Consider the following 18875-nt stretch of genomic DNA (forward strand, 5'->3'; position numbering starts at 1 on the left):
ATGCGTTGTGGTTATCGCAGAAAGGCTACGAGGCGAAATTAATGCTCTTATGAAAACGATCACGATATGTCGTGGCTATCCCTTAGATACGAGTTACGACCACAACGCCTTGTTTCAATGAAAAAAACCCGCGCCACTGTTTATTCCTCAATAAGTTTTCGGTCATTGAGCGTAACATAATATAGATATATATTAATTAATACATAATTTATTGTTTGGTACAGGACGCACAATGTACGTGATCCCGTTCTCTATGGGTCCGGTAGGATCTCCGCTTTCCAAGATCGGCGTAGAAGTGACGGATTCACCATACGTCGTCTACTCCATGCGCGTTATGACTAGAATGGGTAAGCTTTCCAAATGTTTACTTTTCTTACGGGAGGCTTTTCTTGTTTTTAATGGGTTAGGTCTATAATTTTGGGGCTGCCATTCTGATACTTTTTAAAGCCGCGCTTTTCCAGTATCATCTTTCGTTAGCCAGACTCTAGTAGGTATTATTAATTATTGATGTCGTCAATCAAATGTAAACTATGGTTGTACAGCATTTCACAGATTTTTTAAATCCCTCAGGTAGCAAAGTCTTAGACGCCCTCCGCAAAGACGAACACTTCGTGCGCTGCTTGCACTCCGTGGGTCGCACTCTGGGGACCAGCACCACCGGCTGGCCCTGTGATCCTCAACGCACCATCATCCTACACCGACCCCTTGACAATGAGATCATAAGCTATGGTGAGTGGACGATCTTCTTCATGGAAGTTCTTGGAAAACTCCCTACGTATTGCGAGTAATTACGTAGGTTCAAAAATACAATCCTTTCTCTCTACTCTCGAGGATAATACTACAAGTAGGTAGGTCTGGTAATATACCATACAATGTTTCTCTCTTATAATGTACCGTTATTGATGTATTAGTGTGTTTATTCATTACTATATTGCTGTGTAACCATTATAATTTTGTCAGGTGTTACATCATAAAACAATCTTCCTACTTTGCATCGTATGTTAAATTTCTTGACGCAACAAATGCAACTTCTTTCCTTGTTTCTTAAATCTATTAATGATATATGTACTTACAGATTACAGAAATATATAATAAATATAGGTACCTACCTATAATACTTTCTCCACAATATTATTTTCTTGACCGTGCAAATAAAGTGAAATTATTTCAACTTTTTCTATACAGGTAGCGGATATGGAGGCAACAGTTTGCTTGGAAAGAAATGTTTTGCTCTACGATTGGGATCCGTATTGGCAAGACGTGAGGGCTGGTTAGCTGAGCACATGCTGGTAAGTGATCATTTCAGCTAGTTAGCTATATACAATAAAACCATTTGATAATATTGTGTAAAAGTCCGGTTTGAAGGACCAAAAATAACAAAGAATTAACTAACCCAATATTCCTACTCTACTATACTACCTTATAGGTAGATTTATTGCTAAATTAATGTGATTTTACAAAAAACATGGTAATCTTCTGTTTTTGCGATGTTCATCATGAAAGAACATCGACATTGCATTGCATGTAGGTAGGTACATACATTTCAACTGTACGTGAAAATATCGCCGTGAGACGTTTTTCAGATAATAACTGCAAATGGCTCAAAGACCTAATCCTGTACTTCTTTTCCAGATCGTCGGTATAACGGACCCGAAAGGCCGCAAACGCTACATCGCAGCAGCTTTCCCCTCAGCCTGCGGGAAGACCAACCTAGCCATGATGACGCCAACACTGCCGGGGTACAAGGTGGAGTGTGTGGGAGACGATATCGCGTGGATGAAGTTCGACAAGAACGGAGTGCTGAGGGCCATCAACCCCGAGAATGGATTCTTTGGAGTTGCACCAGGTAAACATCCTTCTATCGAATAAACTGGGTTTTGGTTAATTTGGCTAGAATGGCGCCACTGCCACTAGGTTGGACAGATTCTGAAGCTAGGGCCTACCCTAGGTCTAACTAATTCCTAGTGCTATCCTAATATCACTAGGAATTAGTTAGATTTATTTACAGAGAGGACTGTCCTGTCATAATGACAAATAAGGATTATTTTCGACAAGTATAAGCAGTGCTTTTATGCCTAGAGAGGATATAGGAGAGGCACGTGCTCTAAGAACACCATACTTAGACGACTCTAATAAGAAATGCCCGGTCCAGGCGTCCATCTTCTGTATCGCTGAATTGACAAAACGTGTAAAGACCTAACCTACAAACCTCAGAAGTAAGACATACAAGGAACGCCAGTTTCTCATTTTAACTAGCTATGGACATTTTCTCAATAACTTGAAGTACAAAGGTTGCTAATTACACCACTTTATTCCTCAGGAACCTCCACCTCAACCAACCCCATCGCCATGGCGTCAATATTCAGTAACACGGTGTTCACGAACGTGGCGGAGACAGCAGAAGGTGGAGTGTGGTGGGAGGGCATGGGCCAAGCGCCCGAGGCTTTGATCGACTGGAAGGGACAACCCTGGGACCCCAGCAAGAAGACGCCGGCGGCTCATCCCAACTCTAGGTAAGCTAAGCCCTTCACTTGAAATATTCTAAATGTAATCTTGACTAGTCTGTACTGTTCTACGACTGGGAAACTGCCGCCACCCGATTTCTCCCCAATCCGTCTCATTAGGGCCACCTAATCGAATTCATTGCGCAAACGTCACGCGTTGCTTCGACCAGCAACATGCAATAACGGGATCATGGTTTGCCTAAAAATTTTTAAAGCGAATATCTGTCATCAAGTTTTCTATGAATAGTAGAATAGTAAAGCAATAGAAAAAACTTGCTTGTCATAAGGATGTGCTCATAATTAATAATGTCTAGACACAAGAACACTTCTCAACCATCCCAGAATCCTCAACGCCAGCGTAGTAGGCCGAGGCGACGTTGGCGTGACGAATTAGATAAGTTTGCAGTAACGTGGCCTGAAGAGGCACAGAATAGGAAATGGTGGAAGGATCGGAGGGAGGCCTTTGCCCAAACGTGGGACAGTACAGTCTAATTTAGAATAAGAATAACACTCAGAAACGCCACCTAGTCGCAATCTCAGAAAATCCCCTAGGCTACAATTTAGCAAGATTCAGTTCGAATTAAATTTGGAAACGGGACTGTGGCAAGAATTTCGCAAAATCTTTAAAATGCTGTCATATCTTTCCCAGATTCTGCACTCCAGCAGAACAGTGTCCAATCATAGATGGGGACTGGGAGAGCCCTGAAGGAGTCCCGATATCAGCGATCCTGCTGGGAGGCAGAAGGCCGGCGGGAGTGCCGCTGGTGGTCGAGGCGAGGGACTGGCAACATGGCGTGTTCATGGGGGCGGCCATGAGGTCTGAGGCTACAGCGGCTGCTGAGCACGCTGTAAGTATCACTTGTTTAAGAGATTACTTGATTCTAGCACTGTTATTTTCAGGGTTCCGTGGCAACGTGACTCTATTGCCACTATAACAACAGTTTAAAAAGTTAAAAAAATAGTCATACGCCGTGCACAGGGTTTGAAGCCTAGGTAGACACTAAGTTACTGGCAGGCCATAGAGAAAATGATACTTGGGTACTTAACCAAGACCCTGAGGACCTTTTTTATCAAGATAGGTACTCGTTTCTTGCTTTTAAAGTTCTCGAATTGTAAAATTTGCTATTAAGGTGACGCAGGACGCTCGACCGAAATTGGCAGCGCACGTGGGTAACATGTTTGCTTTTCACTTGACATTGTATGAGAAAGTTGAGAGGCACGATGATTTTCACCGAAATCAAACGCGCGAAAAGGGTTTAAGAAGAGTATTTTTGAGAAAAAACTGCTGAATTTATGTTTGCAAAGTAAAGTTATTTCAAGTAATGAATAAATAAACTACGTCTAATGATAAATTGTTTTAGAATTTTCATATCCCTAACCTTATTTATTTACATCCAAAGTTGTCATTAGTTTAGTGTTAAAATAGGAATCTTTTGAGCCTCGTAACTTTTAAATCAATATTTTTTTCAATGTTTTATATATCAATAAACCTAGATAATGACGAGATAAATCGATACAATTCTTAGTTTTGTGCGTACAATATCGAATATTGTTGTAATTTCCCTCCTAAGCCACCCGATCTTAGTTGTTGCTTTATGGTCCAAAACTCTTTGAAAACATTTCTTTTTATTAAAACGGATTTTTACTTTTCAGGGAAAAGTGGTGATGCACGATCCGTTCGCCATGCGTCCATTCTTCGGCTACAACTTCGGAGAGTACCTCCGCCACTGGCTGTCCATGCCGCAGGCTGGACGACACATGCCCAAGATCTTCCACGTCAACTGGTTCAGGAAAGACGAACAGGTATTTATAGTGTGATGTGTTCGCTTTCTGATGGCTTTAGTGGGTTATGTGGTCGATTTTCTACGACTTAATGATGGCTTTGTTAAAGACGATTTCTTTAAGTACCTAAGCGGCTATGCAATGCAAATCCAGTGCTGCAAACGACCTGTTGAGCCATGTACACAGGGTTCCAATGTCCCTTTCCTTTCTTCTTTTTTCTCCTTTCAAAACCGGTTTTTTCCCCGACTTTAGTATGGAATTCGCAGTTTTCGATTCAGTAGGTAATCGTTAAAGGAAAAGATACCCCTTTGAAAAGTAGTGCTTTTAGAATGACAAAGTCAGAAGAAATTTTTTGCCAGTGTTTCCCATACTTTGAACTCTATCATTAAGTTCAACAAATGCTCCAAAACGAAACGATGTATATATAGTACGCGACAGTTTGAGATGGCAATCCGGGTGGGAACGCCCCGCACAGCCCCCGCGTTATCCCAGTGCGGGCGATGTGTGGGTATGCGGAGCCGTCCCCTCGCCTCATATCCCGATTGTCATCTCGACCTCGCGGCCTATAGGTAAAAAAACTTAAACCTACAAAAACTACCATCCTACCCACATTTTCCAAAGAATATTTTGAACTTAAAGTTCAATCCTGTCGTAACCATGTACAGATGTCATATGAGTCAACTCAAATCCAGACGACGATCACGTCTTGAGATAACAGACGAAAAAACCCTATATATACAAAACTCTACAATTATAACACAAAATAATCTCTCTTCCCCAGGGTAAATTCCTCTGGCCAGGCTTCGGCGAGAATTCCCGTGTGTTGGACTGGGTGCTGCGTCGATGTGACAATGAGCCCTGCCACGAGTCCACCCCGCTCGGCTTCGTACCAGCTGCTGGCGCGCTGAACACTAGCAACTTGGACGCTGTTAATATTAAGGAACTCTTCAGCATACCTAAGGACTTCTGGATGCAAGAGGTAAAGAAACAAAAAAAGATGCAAATAGTTTTTTGGGAGTTTCTTTGTAGTCATTGAGTGGAGATTGAGGGGTAGAAGAGCCTAGATTTTATGGTTTTCGTTATAGTCATTGACTGAGGATATTTTTTGTAGAAGAGGACAGGGCCCAGATTTATGGATGCTTTTTTTAAATCTAGGTACCAACAGAATCATACAAAAAAAATACATTACTTATTCAAATCCTAGGTGCTAAGTTATATAATTCAAATTAAAGGCGGCTACAGCATGCAAATTTAGACGGATAAGTCGTGCAAAAGAACTTAGAACTCATATTTTTGTTTTACCTTTAGTAAAAAACACACGTAAAAGTACAGTAGCCCATAAAAAATATTGTACATCGACCTTTAGTATGAGATGTCGTCTTTGTAGAGCGTTGACTCTGTCACTCATACGTATGTGACGTTTTGTCGGTCTCAACGAAAGAGACAAGGCTATACAAAACAGCTATCTCTTTCTAAAGGACGATGTACAATATTTTATACTGTATCTACTACTGATTCAGCTGTATCAGTAACTGGAACAAAACTATCAAAGCTCTTTTAAAAACCATTCTCATGTTAAAACAAGAATATGGATTTCTTCCTACATCCATAGTTAAAACCTCGGAAACCACAGATATGTCCAGATTTGCAACTAGCGTGGCCCCCTCAGTCCCTCTCGCTCAAGCAGATTTTCTTACTTGTGAAATGTCATTCCTTCTTACACTTCACGTTGTTTGCCAAATACTCACGTACAAATACATTTTGGCAAACAAAAAAAAAGTGGCCACGGTGATAAGGACAAAACATAATCATTTTGTCACGTTCTAATAAGAGCTTAAATGCATTTAGCTATCTCGCTCTAACAGTAAGTGTCACAATAGGGCTACTTCAAATATTCTGTTCTGAGTCGGAAACCATTTTAAGTAATTTGGCTCAAAGAGGTTAAATATAACAGTTTCAACTCTGGACCGTATAATCAACATGATCAATGTTATACGCCAATTTTTTTATTTAATTTTTTGTTTCAGGCTGACGCAATAGAGAAATATTTCAAGGAAGAAGTCGGGGACGACCTTCCGAACGAGATGTGGGATGAACTGAACAAACTTAGGAAGAATATTCATCAGTCATAGACCAAAGACCATGATTTTCGATATAAGAAATTAAGAGTGAATGAAGATACCTAATTTTTTTTAAATCTACGACTTACGAGGTTCAATAGAAATGTACCTTAACTTTATTCATAGGTATTTAAATGTTAATAAGAATAGAACCGATAAATATGAATAGTGCTATAGATGTCAAGTGAAGTAAGGTATTTTTAACAGAAGAATTTAGAAGAAAGCACCTACCTAATAGAAGATTAGACAAATAGATAGTTCTATGCTTTTCTTAGAAAAAAAAGTATTTGTATTTCTATTCTATTCTCTCTATAAGTAATAATTTGTGTTGTACAATGCGTAAAAATTTACTTTTCACGCGCCATTTTAACTTTGTGTAAAATTTCATGTCAAAAGTATTTAAGCCTTATTCTGGCACCGTACTTTTGACATGACAGTTTAGCCATAGAGTTAAAATCGCGCGTGAAAAGTCATTTTGTACGGACTATCCTGTTTGTTTCTTTGGAAAAGTATTTTTGTTAGTGCTAGACAAATACCTCTTAATTTTTCGTCTTATCTATATTTTAAGATTTCGAATATGTACATTTTTTTACATTTATGTATATTTCAGTATAATTGTAAAAGTAAGACGTAAAAAATAGAATAGACAAATAAATTTTTTTTTGAACTCTATTTAACAACGCGTATTAGAAAAATGTAAAGGCTGTGCTTATTAGGCTAAAGTGTGATAGCCGGATGTATTGTATAGATTTACAATAATTATTATTAAATGAATTAATGTAAATACTCCCTAGAATAACAATAAACGTATTGAATTTAAAATCAGTGTTTGAATTTTACTTCAGTCCTTGTCTAATAAGAAAATCGTTGATCAATTAAATACTTACAATACCTGGCAGGAAATATTGTACATCGACCTATAGAAAGAGATACCTAGTGGTTTCGTTGAAGGTAGAAGGTAGAAGGTAGACGCACGGACTGTGTGGATATTCCGACTATTCACGTGAATTCCGCTATAAGAGATTTACTTATATTTATAACTAGCTGCCCCGGCGAACTTCGTACCGCCTAACAGCAGATTCTTTTTCAGGATTTTTTTATATTTTTCTCTCCGTAAGAACCATCCCCGTAGGTACTTCAAGGAATATTATGATAAAAGAATCAGCGAAATCGGTTCAACTGTTCTCGAGATTTGCGATCAGCAACACATTTTGCGATTCATTTTTATATATAGAGATTACTCGTAGGTATAAGACTGAGGTCATACGATGCGTTTCCGGTGCGTTGCGGCGCCGCACCGCTGTCGATTTGAGTATTGGGTGCCACACGTGACACGGGGCACCGCGTTGCCGCTTCGACAAAATGTATGGTGTTGCAACGCACCGCCCCTCCCCGCCTTGTCTCTCTTGTCTTAGGTCCATTCCGGTGCGGCGCGGGACGCCGTAACGCATCATGTGGCATACTACAGCGATTTCTATACAGGATGACGCAGCGGCACCGCTCGAGCCTCAACCGCTGCACCGCCAACGCAACGCATCGTGTGGCTTCACTCGTAGGTATAGTTAGCGACAGGTCGAGATGCCAATCGGGGTATGATATGGGGGGACACCCCGCACACCCGCACATTATCCGCGCTCGCCAGCACCGCGTCAGCGCGGTGACTGTGCGAGTGTGCGGGGCGTCCCCCCGCCCCATGCCCGATTGCCATCTCGACCTATCGCGGACTACAGGTATATACCTACATTTAGGTATAATCAAAATTAAAAATTCTAATGTTACGATATTCTAAAGTATATTTATATAAATGTATATTAATCGATTACATTAATATCACTTCATATGTTTCGCTGAAAACACGCGGACTCCATCTTGTGTTGACGCACGAGCATATTTTGTTAGCAAAGCGTTCACGTTTAATTTCTCTGTCGCATACAATCTGAAATAACATTTATAAGTTTAGAAAACTTCGACTGCCCGTTGTGCAAGATATTTTTAGGGTTCCGTAATCCGTACCTGAATGGTGCCAACGGAACCATACTAAGCCTCCGCTGTCCTACCGTCTGTCTTTCAGCGGACTGTACCTATCTCGTAAAGTAATATTGTAACACCACTTCATGTGTATTTTTTGCAATAAAGAAAAAAATCGATTGATAATGTTTTAGATTATTTTTTAAATGACATTGTGAGAATGGAAAAATCGTTAATTTAAACTACTCACTGAATGTAAGGTGAAATTTCATCAACAGTCCACTTTGCTTTGGTTTGGAATAGAACCTTGAACCGCTGGGTTATATCCTCAGGCAGGTCGCTTTCTGCGAAACCCCACACCACTGGAGGAGTGGTAGTTTTATCTATTAACGCTATACCACATAATAGAGATTCCTGTAAAAGAAAGCATTATAATCTTATCTGATACTTACCAATTATCTAAATATATAAAAGGAAAAGGTGACTGACTGACTGATCTATCAACGCACAGCTCAAACTACTGGATGAATCGGGTTGAAATTTGGCATGCATGCTATTATGACGTAGACATCCGCTAAGAAAGGGTTTTTGAAAATTCAACCCCTAAGGGGGTGAAATAGGGGTTGGAAATTTGTGTAGTCCACGCGGACGAAGGGGCGAGTATAAGCTAGTTTATTTTATAAAATCATTAATTTTTAAAATCTTGTATCTAAATAAATAAAATAAAATAAAATAAACCAAATTCTGGACATATAATATTTACACGTCATCGTCAACCGATAGATGTCCACTGCTGGACAAGGATCTCTTGTAGGGACGTCTACCATCCACCTAGAAGGGGATCTGCTACTTACGCTCGCTTTCCGATGCAAGGTCGCTATTCCAGCAGGGTAGTATCGAATTTCTTCATAAGAACCGCAAATTATTTACAAGTATCAATAATAAGAAAGTAAATAAGTGTAAACTTACATCAGTCCTCATTCCTTCTGGCACCGAATCCTGCCACGCCTCCAGGAATTCTGTTAAATTGAATTTCCCAGCACTTTTCAGCAATACTCTGGCCAAGAACTGACAAACTTTATCCTGTTTATACTGGTAATACTGTACGTCATCCTGTACCAGCGACACGTTAGTATAAAACCCGAACATTGCTTCTAGAATGCTTGCAGGAACGAGGTCTTTTAAACTGTCTAGCGTTGCTTCTTTAGATATTCTGTCTAAAGACCAAGAATTTTCCTCTATTAAATCGAGCATATATGACAAAACTCTGAACTCGTAATCAAACTCTAGTAATCTGTAGTAATTGTCTATTTTTATTGCTTGTATCTTAACCAATTCCTCGTCCAATTCCGCTTTTGAAGCTTGTGTTTGATCGAATATGGCGTCGTAAGTTTGCAATTTAGATTTATCGACAGCATATTCTAGTTCTGGACCACGATACCGGGTCGGTTCGAGAAGTTTCCTTAATTTTGATAAGTGGGGTTTGCAAGGCTTCAGTTCGTAATATGTGAAGAATGTGCTTGTAATGTCTTTTTGAACGATTTGTCTAGGAGGTTTCCCGTCATCTGACTCAGTGGATTTGTTTAAGCTAGCGTTTGATTTATCGAAGGAAGAATCTGAGTCGCCTTCTATGGAGTTATTGGCAACTGTTTCATCGAGCCCCGTGGACGCAGCGAATAACAAATCAGGAACTAATAAAAGACTGTTCGAAGTCTCCGCCTCTTTTATATCATAGGTTTTATTACTCGTGCATAATACTGCGTTTTCGTCTGGATCACCTATAAATTATTATGTCAAGTCATTGTACCTACCTTTTTTTATTTCATTACAAGCCATAGCCCTTGTCTTTAATCTTATCTGGTGGTAAGTGATGATGCAGTCTAATGGAAGCGGGCTAATTTGGAAGGGGTATGGCAAAAACCCATAACCGTTATCGGTTTCTACACGGCATCGTACCGGAACGCTAAGTTGCTTGGCGGCTTTGCCGGTAGAGTTGTAAATATTTAGCCACGGCCGTAGCCTCCCACCAGATAAAACATATTTCTACTTAAATTGGTAGCTACCTACTTTTTTTTATAAATGGCATGGACTTATCTGAATTAACAAACTCAAAGTGACGAACCTTTAAATATCAATTGATTGCCTGCCTCGATTTCTTTCAACAAATTATCATCTAAAAGCATTAGTCTTAGGTTATCGTTCTGCTGACTTGGCTTTGGGAACCTCAGTATTTGTGTAACCTCAGTCAATTCAGATTCATGTAGTTTCGCTGTTTTAATTATCTTCCTAACATCTTCTGGGGTTCTTTCTTGGCTAAAACAAACAAGAAAAAATATTTGATCGGAAAATGAACCCAGGATACACGAGTAGATATTATACCAGGGGAAGCTTCACACTAGCTCACGCATACCACGATGTGCCACGGACGCTCCGTTTGCCGCCAAACTGGGCGCACGGAGCGTCCGTGGCACATCGTGGTATGCGTGAGCTAGTGTGAAGCTTCCCCTGGTATAATATTATCTACTCGTGTGCCCAGGACCCTCTTTATGCAAAATAAGTACAGTACGCGGCAGAGAATAATGTACATCGACCTTTAGAAGGAGATAGCGGATTTGTAGAGCATTGTCTCTGTCGTTGAGACCGATAAAACGTGATATGGGTGACAGAGACAACGATCTACAAAGCCAAAAAGTCATTCTAAAGGCCGATGTACAATGTACATTATTTTCTGCCGCGTACTGTATTTCCATACATATATTTCTATATTCTACAAAAACTTGTACCTTGAATCTAAATCTTCAAACTGAAAAAATATAAAAAAAGACATTATCTATGGTGCGAATGACAGCTGACATTTCCATCTGACTTTGACATTTCGATTCAATTTCGATTTTCGACCTTCGTAAATTCTGCGTGATTGCCAGTGATTGCAAATCACGAAAATATTAGGATAGTTTATTAGTTTAGAAATTTAGTGTACAAAATCGAAAATGTCGTTGTTTAGTGATATACTACCCTTAAATAAAAATGAAGAGAAGAAGCAGGCTCAGGCAAGCGCGAATCTTTCGCCATACTTAAACTTTGATCCTAACTACATACCGAAAATGCAGCCAGAGTTCCTTTATCCTGATGAAAGCCATATGTCCTCGACCGCCAGACGGTCTAACGTAGCCCTACCTATCATTGGAATGTCTTTTATGACAGGATCAGGTGAGCAAATGCTAAATAACCTCAAATTATTTTACATAACAATTTCGTGCTTTGTAGATTTCCTACGATATTCCAATAGGAAATTCCACACAATTCCGAGAAAATTATTTAGGAAAATGAATGTGCATGTTTGATTTTCTTGATTGTGTTAATTATTCAAAAGAATATCACCCATACCCTCCAAGTGTTCTAAGATGTGATACAACAATAGTCCAAGAAGCTTAACAGTTGACCTATGCCTTTTAAATAATATAAGAATAAGTATCAAAACTTACTGCACATCACAGTGCTCAGTGCACAAACTATTGATTTTTCAAGTAAAAGTATTGTTAATTATTTCAGGTCTCGGAGGTATGACAGGTCTGTACAAAGGTTTGAGAGCAACAACTCTTGCTGGGCAAACAGGCAAAGTGCGGAGAACACAGCTCATAAACTATGTTATGAAACAGGGTCAGTGCTTCAACTTTGTATAATGCATGAATTATTTATAATCTAAGTTGGTCAATTTGATCTATAATTTAATCGTTAACTGGGTTTCATACCTGAAGAACGCCAATTACTAAGCCTCCGCTGCCTATCAGCGGGCTGTATCTCATAAACCGTAATAGGTAAGAGTTGAAATTTTCATCCATGCTATAGTTGGCTGGCAATGAGCTGTGCACCCTAAACAAGTAGACCAATCTGAAGTGGCAACATGGTGGTTTGTGCGGGTGATTAAATACACATGGCTTGGCTGATATCTGTTTTTGTATGTCAGCCATATGACTCATGTTCTAATAGGATTACGTTTTGATCACACTACAAATACTAATTCAAACTTGATCAACTTGAATTTCAAAACATCTAAACTGTAAACAGGCATATTACATCAAGTACATTGAGATTTGAATAATGCATTACAGTCATTAACCTAATATTGATTCAATATTTTGGAGATTACTAATCTCTTTTATTAATTTAACTTGTAAATACATTTGAACTCATTTAAACTCATTTATTCTGTTGATAACATATCTATATTGTTAACAGGCACGACAACAGGCTGCACTTTAGGTATTATTGCATCATTCTACTCAACCCTCGCCCTTGGTGTCACCTGGATCCGTGATAAGGAAGACACTGCAAACACATTCATAGCCGCAGCTGCAACAGGTGTCCTATACAAAAGCACAGCAGGCTTACGCTCAATGGGCTTAGGTGCTGCTGCTGGTCTTACATTAGCAGGAATATACACCCTTGTCACAGATAATGATAACATATGGAGTAAAGCTAGATATATAAGAATGTGAAACCGCCTTAATCTATGTTTGCATCTTACATACTGTACCACAATGAGGTTAAAATCTGCTAAGCTCTTTTTTTAGTGAATCCCATCATTTTGGGTCTGCTTTACTATTACTTACATTCTGTAAGTGAATAAATAAATTGAAGCCTTTGCAAAATGATGAAAAATATTTAAACATAATTTTAATTTAATCCAATCCAATCCATCGGCCTGTTTGCGTCCACTGCTGGACATAGGCCTTTCCAAGAGCGCGCCAAATTGGCGCTGCTCATTAGAAGTAGTGCCCATACTGACCACGCTGGGCAGGCGGGTTGGTCAGCGCAGGGCTGTAGGCTATTTCGCTTATTTAATTTAATATTTTATTTTTTTATAGAATTTAATAATAAATATCTTTAAAAACAATTAACCCTTACATACTTATTTAACATTTTAAATTTTCAAGTGAACAATTATTTACTACTTAATGATTTAAGTTTGCAATTCTTCTTGGTGTACCAATTTCTAGTATCATTTGTTCAATCTATAGAAAATGTTTTATAAGCATTGTGGTGCAGTATGTAAAATGTAACGAGCCCTTAGTTTATATGTAAATAATAGACTGTTATTTTTAGTTATTACATTTTAATGCAATCAGCACCAAAGGATCTGTAAGTGTTCAAGACTTGTTTATGCCATGTCCGTTACACTTTAGTCTAGCATGTGTTGAACAAATCCTGCTCACGGTTTTGAGCACCATATCGGAGCGGGATTAGCACAATTATTTCTAAGCCATTAATAAAACAATATATTTGGAAAATTAATTGTTTATTTTCATTTTACCTACACAACATTTAAGTATTATTTATTATTTACATTTTATTTTTAAAATGGGATGTTTAATTACAGTATTGATCATATTATTTAATCTAGATTCCTCTCCATATTTATGTAAATATAAGGATAGAAACTGCAGAACTAAAATTAAAGTGGAGATTTGACGACAGTGACAAATTGAGCAATTTCTGATAGCAAAACAAATAGTTTCAAAATTATTAAAAAAATATGCTATATATAATATGTATATGGGGAGAAATATAACAAAGTTAGAATGTTATAAGTTTGGCAACAATTTTGTATAAATGAATTACAGAATATTAAGCTATTTATGAATTTTTGATAAGATTTGGCCTAGGCTTAACATATCTTGAAACAATATTGACTTATCAATGGCATTAAAGTCTATTATGATAAAGTTATCATTATCCCCTTTATCTGTAACTAGCTTATGCTCGCGACTTCGTCCGCATGGACTACACAAATTTCAAACCCCTATTTCACCCCCTTAGGGGTTGTATTTTCAAAAATCCTTTCTTAGCGGATGTCTACATCATAATAGCTATCTGCATGCCAAATTTCAGCCCGATCCGTCCAGTAATTCGAGCTGTGCGTTGATAGATCAGTCAGTCAGTCAGTCACCTTTTCATTTTATATATTTAGACTACATGTAAAACAAAATTAGCTACCTAAAATTAATATTATTTATTTTATTATAATATATTTTATGTACATTGTGAATGTTGAAAAAGTGAGGATGATATAGCATAGTTTATAATCACACAATTCCATAATATAAAACTTTTGATGACATATCCTAAAATTAAACAAATCATGGTTCACACAATTCCATATGATCAGAATATAAAATCATTCGTTTGTACCTCACGGAATAACTATCACATGTGCAAAATGTGTTCAAGAGCTAGATCACTAATTTGACTTGAAATCACAAATAGAATAGCAAATTACGAAGGAGAAAGAGTACCTACATTATGATTGTGTAACTCATAAACAGTGCGATATTTTTTCAATGACATTCTTTATGTCTATATGAATTTCTGCTTGGATTCAATTACAGAGCCCAAAAATAAGAAAAAAGTTCTTTAATTACTCATAATTGCTGTCTATTGTATGTATTACGGCCATATTACACTAATCTTACTAAAATATTAATAAAATTAAATTTTAAGTTTTGCATATATTTTACATCGCTTGAGTGTTTTCAAAATTAATATTTGTACAATCCAATAATTTCTAAAACTAAGTCAACCTATTTTAGATTTTATTGAGTTTCACTTCACTGTATACACATTTAATATTCAGTTTATGCATAATATACTAGGGTTACCATAATTTTTGCGATTAAAACTGGGATTGGTTACAGTAGTAAGTACCTACTTATTGTATTGCCTTTTGCAACTTAGTAAAAGATCTATGCAGTCTCATTGTAGGTCATTTTTAAGTTTCCGTACCTGAAGGGTGTATCTCGTGAACCGTAATAGGCAGAGTTGAAATATTCACAGAATGTGTATTTCTATTGCCCATACCTATAGCAAATAATAAAAATTTCAAATGTCTGTTATGAACTTGACCAATTTTTAATATTGAGAAGATTGCAAATAATACTAATTAGTAATTTGGTAAGTACCAGTAAATGGTTCCATAAGCCATATTAGGTTATTTTAATTGGTAAATGGTAAGTAACCAATTAAAATAACAAAAGCTTCCTTTTGGAGACTTTTGACGACTTGGAATTTTGTTGTAGGTATTTTTAAATCAAAGCGGACAAAACAATCATTGTTTATAAAATATCTAGCCTCATTAGAAAAACAAATCATACAAAAATTCACTAAGATAATATCTCCATCATATTAGGGTAGTTTTTTACAAATAGAACTAATTAGCTACAGGGTACCGGTTACAGTAATTAGGAAGCCTTTGTACTCATATTATAGCTATAAGCCATATAGCTACTTATGAGCATATTCATTGTACAATATATCACTTCTAAGGTCTCCATCTAATGTGATCAAGTCAAAATTTAAGTGAGTATTGAGTTTATGCATACTTTTATTTACATAATAAATTCCTATATATCTGGCAATATTTTAAATAGCTCATTAAGCAATTTAAAGTTAAAAAAATACCATACTTCTGTGTACCATTGCTACAGAATATGTGTAGGAAAATAAATTGTAAAATTTAATTTGGCCATGCATATTACATACAAATAACAGTCCTATTGTGAGTAGGTTTTAGCTGAATTTTGCAGTCGACGCTGCAGCCTCTCAGTCCTGAGGTGCAGCAATTTTTGTGTCACGACGCTGCATTTAATATTGACTTCATATCATCAGGTAGAACACAGTTTAAATCTTCTAGCCTTCGGGCTAACAATGTCCTAGTATTGCCAGCCACAGGTGGGTCACTCTTCAGCACCTCTCTAAGCTTCAAGACCATATCAACTATTTCAACCTCCTTCTTGCCAACTGACCATTCCTTTAAATCACTCTCAGCTAATGCTTCTAACTGTAAAGCATGTAGCTTATTTGTTAATTTATTATGCCTTTCATAAAACCAGGCACTAAAATTGGGTGTTCTGAAAAAGTTTCTATACAAGCCTATCCAATCACCTTTAATCCCTGTTGTCAAATGAGGTCCTGCTTGTTGCAATGTTGCAAAAAAATCTTCAGGGTTAAATGGATTTGGGATAGGAGGTGCTCGGAATGGCGATATATTTTTCTGTAAAGGCATTAATGACGCCATATATCTTTCCAATGGAATCATAAAACTCTGTGTCAGTTCTAGTAGATGCCTTTTCACCATAGCAGTTTGTACCTCAGAGGGTCGATCTGTCCTCATACCATTGTGAAGCTTCTTTATTATTGCCTTATCTTTTTCTAAAAATGGCTTGTACTGTGTGTAAACACCGGGAGCTGTGTCCAAATGCTTTATACTGCCAACCTTCCTTAGCTTTGTTTTGATTGAAGTTGAGTCACCCAATTTGATAGTGTGAGGCCAGTGTTGTAATGTTTTTGTAAAGAATGGATTTGTCACACCCAATATCACACAAGGAGGATTGTATTGCTTACGGGTAAACTCTTTGAATTCACTATCATGGATTGTGAAATATGGTCTATATTCTGCTGCGTAAGGTAACGGTTGGATTAGGTATGTCAAAGCCTGAACCAGAGCAGAGCATTCTGTTGGTGAACTCGCCATCACCACAATGGGTTCGGCTGCCAATACAAGCTCCCACAATAAATGTAAATGTGATATAACACCAGCTAAAGCATCGAAAACATTAACATCCTGAATCGAAGCCAGTACGTGAGGGACATTCGGAGAATGAACTTGCTTTATTATATCTGACCTTGACACTTTCCCAGTCTGCTGATTAGGAATGTATGACTGAAAAACAGTTCCTAAAACTGGTAACAGTATATTCTGACCTGCAACGAGCACGGGCCATCTGTTTATATCATGGCATACAGCTTCCAAGCTTCTCTCCCCTTCTTCAAAATGTTTTGGTGCAATTAATTGTATGACCTTATAGTACAAGTTGATAAACGGCAATCGCGTTAGCAAAATTATGCTCTTCTGGAAATATCCACGCGGTAAAGAGGGGTCTTTGACTTGACGGAAGTACACGAAGCCCCAGTAGTGCGTGGAATCAGCGCGTAGCGTCGGCACACTGTCCTCGTTATAGCTCACTTGATAGGGCGTAAGTGGAGCGCGGCATCGCAACCTCACGTGAAACTGCGTATCGCCCATGCAGCCAGAGTTCGAGTCGGGAAAAGCCAAATAGCAAATGTTGCATTTCTCTTGGTCAGTGAGCTTCACGCCAGGCGGGTAGACGCTCTCCATCGCCTGCCCGAGCTCAAGGTCGAAAGTCACTACACAAATGCAGTGCAGCCAGTCTGAAAACCTGCTCCATTTCGTATGAAACTCGCGTTCCTCCATTGTCAAAATGTCAATGTCTCCATTACTTTCTCGTCGACAAGCCATTGTTATTTTTAACACATTGTATAACACACAAACCCGATCAGTATTAATTCATCATCACTTCACTTGCACAGTTCACTAAAATATTGTTTACATTCGAGCGCCATTTGTCAACAGCAGGAGTACGCTACTAAAAATTAAAGAAACACGCAAGCGCAACCACAGCTGTTCCGTCAACATGGCCACACGCGCGCCAAAACTGAAGTTCGATCAATGGTAATGAAATTTTTGTAATTATTTGCATGCACAATTTACCCAGTTGTTTTTAGTTAATTGTTAATAGTTTAATTTGTTTATAATCTTACCACGTATCCATAACTCAATTTTATGGTAAATGATTCTTCAATAATATGCCTGTTCTAAAATAAATATAAAAACCAACAACTTATTCACTTTCAGAAATAATTATTGTTTCACACACTTGTAAACAAATTGCATTGCGTTCCGATTGACGTCAAAAAATGAGGAGACTTTACTTTAATCAAATCATTTAAATTTAAATAATTTAGCTTCAAATTTCATGGAATAATAATTATATTTCAAAAATTAAAATCATATTTTGTTTTTTAAGATATGTCCAGATATGCAACTAGCGTGGCCCCCTCAGTCCCTCTCGCTCAGGCAGAGGTACCTACTTACTTGTGAAATGTTATACTGTCTATTTTACGTTCGCTTCGGCTCAAAGAATTTGGATGTATTACCACGTAGTACACCTATTGTAGCCTTGTATACTGCAACCCACCATTGCACAATAACTTCAAAAACAAAAAACAACAAAACGAATCAATTATTTATTTACTATACTTGAGTCAACATAACCTCACTTCACGTTGTTTGCCTAATACTCACGTACAAATACATTTTGGCAAAAAAAAAAGTGGCCACGGTGATAAGGACAAAACAAAATCATTTTGTCACGTTCTAATAAGAGCTTAAATGCATTTAACTATCTACTATCTCGCTCTAATAGTAAGTGTCACAATAGGGCTACTTCTAGTTCTAATAGTCCTTGTTCTGAGATCCGGATTTAGAGTTTATTTCATCCGCCATATTGAATTTATGATGACGTCAGAATTTATGGTTCGCGGCACAGAGTACCTACTTTTTACAATATGTTCGCGGTAACAAGGTCGTTATGGGCCGCGTATAGTGCGCCCACGAAGTATAGAAATTATATTTTCTACTTAC

At 37.8% G+C, this 18875-nt stretch overlaps 4 protein-coding genes across 6 annotated transcripts in view; 2 read left to right on the forward strand and 2 right to left on the reverse strand.

Moving 5' to 3' along the window:
• The window catches only part of LOC117983791 (phosphoenolpyruvate carboxykinase [GTP]-like), a 30116-nt gene extending 22884 nt beyond the window's left edge, over nucleotides 1–7232 (forward strand). For both annotated transcript variants that reach the window (XM_034970413.2, XM_034970412.2), the window contains 9 exons: nucleotides 225–347; nucleotides 571–729; nucleotides 1186–1289; nucleotides 1633–1846; nucleotides 2321–2513; nucleotides 3154–3352; nucleotides 4158–4307; nucleotides 5068–5265; nucleotides 6314–7232. In XM_034970413.2, coding sequence (XP_034826304.1) covers nucleotides 225–347; nucleotides 571–729; nucleotides 1186–1289; nucleotides 1633–1846; nucleotides 2321–2513; nucleotides 3154–3352; nucleotides 4158–4307; nucleotides 5068–5265; nucleotides 6314–6418 — 1445 coding nt within the window. In that variant the 3' untranslated portion in view covers nucleotides 6419–7232. The remainder of the gene's footprint in view (nucleotides 1–224; nucleotides 348–570; nucleotides 730–1185; nucleotides 1290–1632; nucleotides 1847–2320; nucleotides 2514–3153; nucleotides 3353–4157; nucleotides 4308–5067; nucleotides 5266–6313) is intronic.
• A 949-nt stretch (nucleotides 7233–8181) lies between these two features.
• LOC117983794 (sister chromatid cohesion protein DCC1) lies at nucleotides 8182–18499 on the reverse strand. 2 transcript variants are annotated; one of them, XM_069499782.1, is made up of 5 exons: nucleotides 18327–18499; nucleotides 10497–10687; nucleotides 9344–10152; nucleotides 8625–8788; nucleotides 8182–8342 (listed from the first exon to the last, which is right to left on the reverse strand). In XM_069499782.1, exons 2-5 carry the CDS (start codon nucleotides 10555–10557, stop codon nucleotides 8237–8239), a joined length of 1140 nt encoding a protein of 379 aa, XP_069355883.1. In that variant the 5' UTR covers nucleotides 10558–10687; nucleotides 18327–18499; the 3' UTR covers nucleotides 8182–8236. The 2 variants fall into 2 exon arrangements, with proteins under 2 accessions (XP_069355883.1, XP_034826308.1); XM_034970417.2 differs by lacking the exon at nucleotides 18327–18499 and adding an exon at nucleotides 17993–18243.
• Nucleotides 11249–13669, forward strand: Tim23 (translocase of inner mitochondrial membrane 23). Its single transcript, XM_034970418.2, has 3 exons — nucleotides 11249–11584; nucleotides 11927–12034; nucleotides 12614–13669. The coding sequence occupies exons 1-3, from the start codon at nucleotides 11365–11367 to the stop codon at nucleotides 12871–12873; spliced, it is 588 nt and encodes a 195-aa protein (XP_034826309.1). The 5' UTR covers nucleotides 11249–11364; the 3' UTR covers nucleotides 12874–13669.
• On the reverse strand, nucleotides 13657–17973 carry LOC117983792 (protein DENND6A). The gene has a single exon (XM_034970415.2). The coding sequence runs from the start codon at nucleotides 17688–17690 to the stop codon at nucleotides 16002–16004; it is 1689 nt and encodes a 562-aa protein (XP_034826306.1). The 5' UTR covers nucleotides 17691–17973; the 3' UTR covers nucleotides 13657–16001.
• Nucleotides 18500–18875: the final 376 nt, after the last annotated feature.

This window comes from Maniola hyperantus, chromosome 7, assembly GCF_902806685.2.
Source record: "Maniola hyperantus chromosome 7, iAphHyp1.2, whole genome shotgun sequence".
Classification (NCBI taxonomy): domain Eukaryota; kingdom Metazoa; phylum Arthropoda; class Insecta; order Lepidoptera; family Nymphalidae; genus Maniola; species Maniola hyperantus.

Bases quoted from the DNA above. Each gene is read 5' to 3' on its own strand.
- LOC117983794 (XM_034970417.2), bottom strand. The intron at 10,153-10,496 runs GTTCGTCACTTT...AATAATTTATAG, and splicing joins CAATCAATTGATATTTAAAG to GTGATCCAGACGAAAACGCA. The intron at 8,789-9,343 runs GTAAGTTTACAC...TTTCTTTTACAG, and splicing joins CAGAAGGAATGAGGACTGAT to GAATCTCTATTATGTGGTAT.
- LOC117983792 (XM_034970415.2), bottom strand. From the start codon at position 17,690: ATGGCTTGTCGACGAGAAAGTAATGGAGACATTGACATTTTGACAATG.
- Tim23 (XM_034970418.2), top strand. From the start codon at position 11,365: ATGTCGTTGTTTAGTGATATACTACCCTTAAATAAAAATGAAGAGAAG. The intron at 11,585-11,926 runs GTGAGCAAATGC...TAATTATTTCAG, and splicing joins GTCTTTTATGACAGGATCAG to GTCTCGGAGGTATGACAGGT. The intron at 12,035-12,613 runs GTCAGTGCTTCA...TATTGTTAACAG, and splicing joins AAACTATGTTATGAAACAGG to GCACGACAACAGGCTGCACT.